Source organism: Zingiber officinale, chromosome 8A (genome assembly GCF_018446385.1).
Source record: "Zingiber officinale cultivar Zhangliang chromosome 8A, Zo_v1.1, whole genome shotgun sequence".
In the NCBI taxonomy this organism is placed as follows: Eukaryota; Viridiplantae; Streptophyta; class Magnoliopsida; order Zingiberales; family Zingiberaceae; genus Zingiber; species Zingiber officinale.
In genome coordinates this window covers 66,378,981-66,386,964 of record NC_056000.1, presented here as the reverse complement: position 1 = coordinate 66,386,964, position 7,984 = coordinate 66,378,981, and the positions used below count along the sequence as shown (strand labels likewise).

General features: G+C 34.9%; 1 protein-coding gene across 4 annotated transcripts; it reads left to right on the top strand.

The window, feature by feature from the left end:
- Positions 1-2,321: 2,321 nt before the first annotated feature.
- Positions 2,322-7,777, top strand: LOC122009340. 4 transcript variants are annotated; one of them, XR_006119535.1, is made up of 7 exons: positions 2,325-2,631; positions 3,384-3,653; positions 4,364-4,498; positions 5,002-5,058; positions 5,844-5,978; positions 6,852-6,980; positions 7,605-7,777. XR_006119535.1 is itself a non-coding variant. In XM_042565458.1 (6 exons), the coding sequence occupies exons 2-6, from the start codon at positions 3,387-3,389 to the stop codon at positions 6,915-6,917; spliced, it is 660 nt and encodes a 219-aa protein (XP_042421392.1). In that variant the 5' UTR covers positions 2,324-2,631; positions 3,384-3,386; the 3' UTR covers positions 6,918-7,055. The 4 variants fall into 4 exon arrangements, 1 of the variants encoding a protein (XP_042421392.1); XR_006119537.1 differs by lacking the exon at positions 5,844-5,978 and having other exon boundaries at positions 2,322-2,631; XR_006119536.1 differs by lacking the exon at positions 5,002-5,058 and having other exon boundaries at positions 2,323-2,631.
- The last annotated feature ends 207 nt before the right edge of the window (positions 7,778-7,984 follow it).

The window sequence follows — 7,984 nt, the reverse complement described above, 5'->3', positions numbered from 1 at the left end:
AGGCATGCACGCTTCTCAGAGCATACCTGGAAAGGATGTGCCAGAAAAGCATGCTTGACGCCATACCTTAACAGCCTGAGCATATCCCTGACATAACAGTGGAAGCTTCCACCGTACGATTCTTTGTTTGACCATGCCGCCTGTCGGTGACACTGGTCCCTAGGAAGATATTCCCAACTGCTCCTTTTGTCCTTTATTGGGCCGAGCAGGAGAGCCGCTCTGCCAGTCTGTCGCCCGAGTGATACCATGGTCGGGCCAAGCGGGAGAGCCGCTCGGCCAGTCTATTGTTCGGGCGATATCGTGGCCAGGCTGAGTGTCCGCTCGACCAATGGTTTGCTTTCCGGCTCCGTCCTGTTGAGCGAGGGAGCCCTACCTGCTTGGTCGGGGCTGCGTCCACCGTTTAACCGAGCGAGACGGCTGCTTGACCCTCGTCCTTCCATGCTTGAGCTTTTTAAGCGTCGGAAGCTCGGTATTTGGCCGAGCTGTCGAAGTGTCGGATCGGCTACTCTTCATGCCGACCGGGAAGGTGGTTCGCCCGATCGGACGAGTGCCAGGACATTGACCACTTTGACTATGACCCTCCACGTGACGATGACCTTCTACAAGACGGGCCCTACCCTTACCACCGGGACCTTCTTTATAATTGATTTGTTCAAGAATACATCATGAAATATTTAAAGTCAGAAGACCTATAAACACTATAATTTCAAATTTCATATCTATTCTTCATCACTCATTTATAAAGAATATAACTATTGATCTATCTTTTTCAATGCATCTTTTAATTTTCTGAACTTTTCAATCTTCGATAGTTTTCTCACTGAGTTTGAACTTGATACTATATTTAAGGATGCATACAAACTTTCTTTTCCTCTTGGTGTAAAGGAGGTAAGTGCTAGATTTTTTTATCAAAGTGTGCTTTAAAAGCTCATATTGCATCCTATTTACTCTTGAAAGACAAATATATAACACCCTTAAAATGATTAACTTATGTAGATGTTTCTATCTAGGTGTCATAAACACTCGGCTGATGCTCAATAAAGACAACATATATTTTTTCCTATATTAAATAGATCATTGAATCACGTATAAACAATATATTCGAATTAAAGAGAATTACAACTTAAATTGAAATGACTTACCATTGAACAAATTATGGAAAATGATGTTTGCCAAGTTTCCTACAAATTATATAACCAAATAATTGTAAGAAAAGGTTGTTTGTACTGTCTAAGTAGCTGCTAGACGTTATAGTAGTCCAAGTAGCTGCTACACATTGTAGTAGCTAAATGTTTAAGTAGCTGCTATATGTTGTAGCTGCTAAATGTCTAAGTAGTTGTTACACGTTGTAACAACTAACTGTCCAAGTAGTTGCTACACATTGTAACAATTAGGACTGTTACGCTGTAGCATAAATCCTAATAATATATTAGGATTAAAGAGAATTATAACTTCAATTGAAACGACTTATCATTGAATCAATTCTGGGAATGATATTTGATAAGTTTTCTACAAATTATATAATAAAAAAAATTATCAAAAAAAAAAGATTATTGACATTGTAAGATTGTACGTTGTAGGTTTAAAAAACTCATATTGCTTCCTCTTTACTTTCAAAGGACTAGTGTATAGCGTTCTTAAAACTATTAACTTGTGTACATACTTCTATCCAGGTGTCATTAACATCCGGCTGACGTCTAATAAAAATAACATATATTTTTCTCTATATTAAATAGATCATTTAGAATCACATATAACTAATATATTAGGAATAGAAAGAATTATAATTTAAGTTGAAATGACTTATCATTAGTTATAAAATGTGAAAAATGATGTTTGACAAATTTTTTTTGTAAACTTTATATCTAAAAAATTTAAGATTTATCAAAAAAATGATTCTTATTTTATTATAAGAAAAAGTTTTTTAGACTATCCAAATAACGGTTAAGACTTGTATATTATAATATAAATCTTAATAAAATTAATATTGAGTACTTACGAGAATAGAGAAGAGTGTTAAGTAAAATAACGTTGATTTTATTTACGATGACAATTTGAGGAGCTTCCAGCTCACTCTGAGAATAAGCGTGCAGTTTATGACATATTTGCTTTGCTTGTCGGTAGAGCAGAAGATGACGGTGATAAAAAAACAGAGCGAGAGTGAGAGAAAAATTTAGATTTAGGAAAAAAAAAAAGTCTGAGTTGTTTTAAGCAGGGAGTGTAAAGAAATCGAGCCGGTAACGGTAAGTAAACTTATTACTGAAGGTCACGCAAGAGGCGTCGCAGCCTATCACAGTGAGTGGCGCACACGTTTGGTCTTCTGTTTCTCCGTGGGGATTGCTCACCGTCCACCACCACTCACACACTCTCTCTCACTCGCCCGCACGGCACCAACAACAATAAGAAGCGAAAGTCCTCGCCTTGCGCTGCTCCCCTTTCGCCTCGATCGCTTTCTTCGCTCCTGAGACACTCATTTCCAGGAGACCAATTGAGGCTCCTCTTTCCTTCCTTATCTCAACCAAACCCTACTCCCTCCCTTCCTCGCTGCCTCGCCACGTCTCCGGTGGTCGCTGATTGGTAGGTTTCTCCGGCACACACTCCGATCCGTCGCTATTGCATGCTCTCCGCGAGGTCCGCCATTTCTTCCACTTTTCACGTTGTTTTTATCTCGTTCTGGATATTTTTCCTTCAGCCTTATGTTCTCGATCGAGTTCGATCTTTCTGATCTACGATTCAATCATATGATTACGACAAGAAATAAACAGTTTGAATATTAGGGTTCGGTAATGAGATGGGTGTCCTTACAACTTGGTGATGAATTTAGTGTTCCTATCTATTATCTCCTCAAATCCGAGGTATGCTATAGCATTTAGTGTTACATAAAATGTAAAAGTACTGTAGCTAAGTACCTATGTTTGAGCTTTTAGTATATATGGAAGTGAATGGTGTACTTCTGAAACTCTCTCTAAGGCCTACTTTGTCTTGCTCATTGATGCTTCACGCATTTGGAGTTTTCTATGCAAGGAAGAGTTAAACACTTAAGTTCAATCTAAAGTCTATAATGAGAATTCTTAAAGAGTGAAATCTTCTGGTTGATCTACATGACTTGTGGGTGGTGGTGCCCCTCTAAGTCTAGTACTTGTTTCTCTGATTGGTTTATCTTTCGCAAAGTCGTGCACCATGAGATTGTGTCTGTACTCATATTTCTATGAGTTCCAATAAAATATGTACATTCTTTTGATAGCAATCCGCTTATTGCTAGCATGAATGTTATTTATTTGTAACTATATTTTTGAAGTTGAAACTTGTTGAATTAACATTCATTTTAATAGATTGAATTTAATTTGCATCTCATTGTTAAATAGCATGAATTTTGGTTTCAGGATATGACAACTATTATCTCAGGCCATCCTCGAAATTTACCACGTCAAATTTTCAACAGTTTCACAAAGACCAGACTAAGTCCAATACAATGTTTGGGATGTTCAGGAACAGAGTTCCATTCTGCTGGAACTTCATATTCCATAACTCAACAGCTCACTAGTAACCATGGAAAAGCACGGAATTCTAGGCTGGTTATCGTAAGAGCAGTTAATGATGAAGCTGAATCAAACAACTCTAAAGATGATGACAAGGACCAAGAAAGTGAAAAGGTAGATGAACTTCAGTCAATTTATTTATTTGTGCTTATTCTGGATGATTACAAGCAACATGGCCCTTTTTGGACTCTCATATGTTGTACAGAATATTTTTATTTTAAATAGCTTGTGCTACCTGTATATCTGTTTATGTGGTACAGTCACAGTTTTATATGGGTGTTGTTTTACCACGAAGAACAGAGGTTGGGATCCTCAGATTGTTTTTATAAGTAGTGAATACATCAAATGGTTATGGATTCTCAGATTATAAGCAGTGTACAGTCACATAGATGAGGATTACAAAATCTATATGGAAGGAAAAGAAGGATTGAAAATGTTGGTATATTTACTATGTTTTTTTTGGTTTGTATATTGTTTTCTTAGACAAGTTTGATTCTCTTTAATATTTCTAAAGAAAAGTGTGGTGCTAGGATTGCAATATTTGTTAGTTTGATCAGCATGTCATTTATGGTTTTTGCGATGAAGACTGTTGTTGCTGTATATCCTCATAGTCAGATCTGTGCCTCAATGTTTTTGAAATATTTCTTCCTTTCCTTTTTTTTCATGTGTTCAAAACTTTTTGTCGTTCCTCTCTCTTCTATATGTTGATTATTGCGAGCCATCCTTGTTTGGAGACTTCAGCGGTTTTGTTTGTGCTGCTCTATTGATTTTGCACATATTCAAAAATAAGCTTAACATGAACTCAAATTTCCTTGTCCTTGCAGATACATGGTGGGTTATCTCGTGAGGATTTGGAGAGAATAGTTGGAGCAGATGATTCAAATTTTAATGGAATGGATCTAGCAACTCTAATCAGAAAAAAATATGGTAGATCATACGATGTCCAACTAATAAAGAAGGTATTTTATTAGTTGTGGCATATCCAACCCTAATTCTTGGGAGAATATTTGCAAAATCTTCAAAAAAAAATTAAAAGTTTTCTCTACTAAAGAATTATGTTCTCTGTAGTTTAATACTACATTTCTCCTACGTCGTCCTATGGTGATTTCCTTTGGTCTAATATGACGGTGGGCCCTGCAATGAAATTGGAAATTGGATACTGCTTTTACAACATCATGTATTTATCTAGGTACTTTCTAGTCAATAGTAAAACTGTACATACGGGGATACCATCAAATTAGGCCCACTGTGCTGGTTGTACATTGAAATACTAACTTGGTTCTTAGTAACTACACCACTCTGGATGCGTAAATGATCTCATCCAAGTCCCTTAAGGAACAGATAATTATCCAATATGATTCATGTGATAAGGCTTTGTGTCTAATGAGTGAACCAATAAATCCCCCCTGCAATGTTCAAAGTAGTACAAGCAACTTTTAAGTGTGCTTACTTCTTAAAACAGGAATTTATGGGACGAAACCTACTGGCAATGAATGTAATGTGGAAGTATATGGAGCAGGTGACTTCCTATTTATTTTTGAAGCATTACTTTCCTATGTAAAGCTGCAAAAGTGCAAATGTATGACAATGCAGCAAGATTAGCATTTTAAATAGAATCACATTGTGTTTAGAAGTAGCTGTTCTGATGGTTTTTATGAGAGCGATAATTCCTAAAAGTCCTGTTTGGTGTTTGTATGATCTATACTTGTGCATGATCAGCATGGTCATTAAGTAAGACTTCATTTGAGGGGTACTTATCTCCTACACACCATGAACAAATATATGAACTAAAAACTGGAAGGCAGTAATATTTCAATGTGCCATGAGTACTTAGTTATCAATTTTCAAGTAAATGTACACCTCATTTTTTTTTTTTTTTTTTTTGTTCAATAATTGTGAAAGAAGGAATTTATTCAGGAAGATGAAACCTTTAGGTATTTCTCAAGATATATCTTTGAGATTCTTGCAATTAATTGGATATTAACAAATCTACATTTGCTGTGGTCTCAGTATTTAGGCTAAACTACCTTTGATGTTTCCTTTCATGTATTTTTCAACTTACAGTCTGTATTTTCACTTTGAAACATAGAGACATATTTGATTTAGGCTCTATCTTCAACTCAGTATCAGCATTTATAATTTCGATATCTATTTTGATGGCACGTGTTTGAGCAGCACTTATCTAAGAGATCCTTTTATGTTAATATGCAGTAGGGAGTGAAAATGTAAACGAAAATTCCAGTTTGGCAAATGCTTTAATGTGGGCACTCTTTTGTTTTATGTTTGTTTTTGTTCTTTCTTTAGAGGTCCTTTCCCTTAACTGAAGAGGAGTATATATTGAGACTTGATGATGTAGCAAATACATTGAAGTGCTGGGGAGCTGTCTCACATATCCGAAATAGCCTCGCTAAACTGAAGGAACGCCCGCGAATAGGAAAAGTATTTTTTTTTTCTTCTATTCACTTGATTGAATTAATAAATAAATTATTTTCCCTTCAAGTTTAAGTTAATGCCAAACACCACATGGTTGATATAACATCAAATTGAGTACTTGTTCTTCTTCCTTGTACCTTAGCTATGTGACACCTTCAATGAATTGTGGGATAATAAAGAAACCTCATAATCTTTAGATGAATGAGATACTATTAAGTATTAACTTGGGCTTAAGCATTTTGGGTTCGCTAGTGGACCTAGGGTTGGTTACCTACATGATGTGTGACTATTGTTGACCTCACATACCATACCATCGACTTTGAGTTTTCACGGAGACATCAAGCCTTAAGTAGGATAGTGCTAATAAAGAAAGCTTAGATGAATATGCTACCTGACTCACCGTCTTGCTTTGTTTTCTTACTATATTACACTCAATTGGCCAAAAGCACTTGTGAGATGAAGCTGAACCCATAAGGAGTATTTTTAGATCTCCTTTACAAGGGTGATCGACTACCATGCCATTTATTTTAACTTCATTTTATTGTCAATTTCCTTTTCTTTACCTGTACATATTCTCTCGTCTTACTCTAAATATGCACCTTTTTTGCTTAGTGATCTTGAGATTGTTATTTACTTCTGAAAAGAAACTTGCAGTTTTGATCTTATATTGAAGAAAATAATTAATTGAAGTGGAGAAATATTTTCTTAGGAGTTAAAGAGAAGAAATACTATTTATTAGATGTGTAAAAAAAAAATTATCCTATCCATTTCCATCCAATTTGATTAAAAAACACAGAGGAAATGAATAGGATTAAAATTTATATTATTTGATTTGTTTTCTTTTGAAAAGCACTCATTTATCTCTAATACCAATCACAGGCAGTGAGCATCTTCATAGACATGGATGAAACTGGGGGCAGATCTAGTGAATGGATATACAAATAAATTCTTTCCCAGACAAAAACATTTGTTGTGCAATTTTGAGGATTCAAAAAGGATCAATCTATTGTAAGTGAATCAGTTTTTATTTGACTGACTTTTTGTGCCTTCAGTTCCAAAGTTCCTCTTTTTATACTTGTGCAATTGAGAAGATCAAATCCATGATTGAAGTACCTGAATGATTGAAATAATCTAAGCAGTAGTTGGGCATACTTATCTGATCAGATTTTTTACATGTGTTTTATGGATAAAAGAGAAATATTATTATTTAAAAAAAAAAAATTGTTCGATAGGTTGCTAAATGTATGCTGGAGATGGCATCTAAACATTAAGTTAAATTTAATGTAATTTTAATATAAAATAGTATTCGTCTAGGTAAGAGATTTGGGGAAACAATTTGATAGGCCATGGATACTTGCATTTGTACATGGAGGCATGGACTATGCGAGCTAATTTCCTTTTATAGTTTTGAATGATTTTAGATATTAATTTTTTATTAATTGATCTTACTTCAGATGTCATGATTGGATTGGTTTGATTTGGTCTGTTTTTGCATCCTTTCACCCTAACTGTTAACACCATTAAGTTACTTCAAGGGTGGAACATCCAAGTGACAATAGCATACCCCCATGCACCTTCAACTAAGAACTGTTTATAGACTATCAAAGGCCCTGACCATTTCTCTATTTGCAGGTTCACAGCAAGTCCCCATAATCCGTTTGCTCGAGGGACTGAATGAATCCATACATTTGAGTAGGATATTGATATTTGAATTCAAGTTTTAAAAAATATATGTGATATTCGAATTTGATTAAAGTTTGAAAATATAAATAATTTTAGTTTGAAATAAAATATTTGAGTTATGTTCGAATGTTGATTCAAGCTTAATTGAATTAGAATTAGAATTTGATTTGAGTTATTCGGATTTTAATTTGAATATATTTAAATTTAAATTACATAAAAATAATTAGAGTTCTATTTAAATGTGACTTGCGAGTGGTACAATTGAATAAAATAATATGAGATTGAATTTAATTTGAAAAAATTATGGAACATGGTTGACTTTTGTTCGA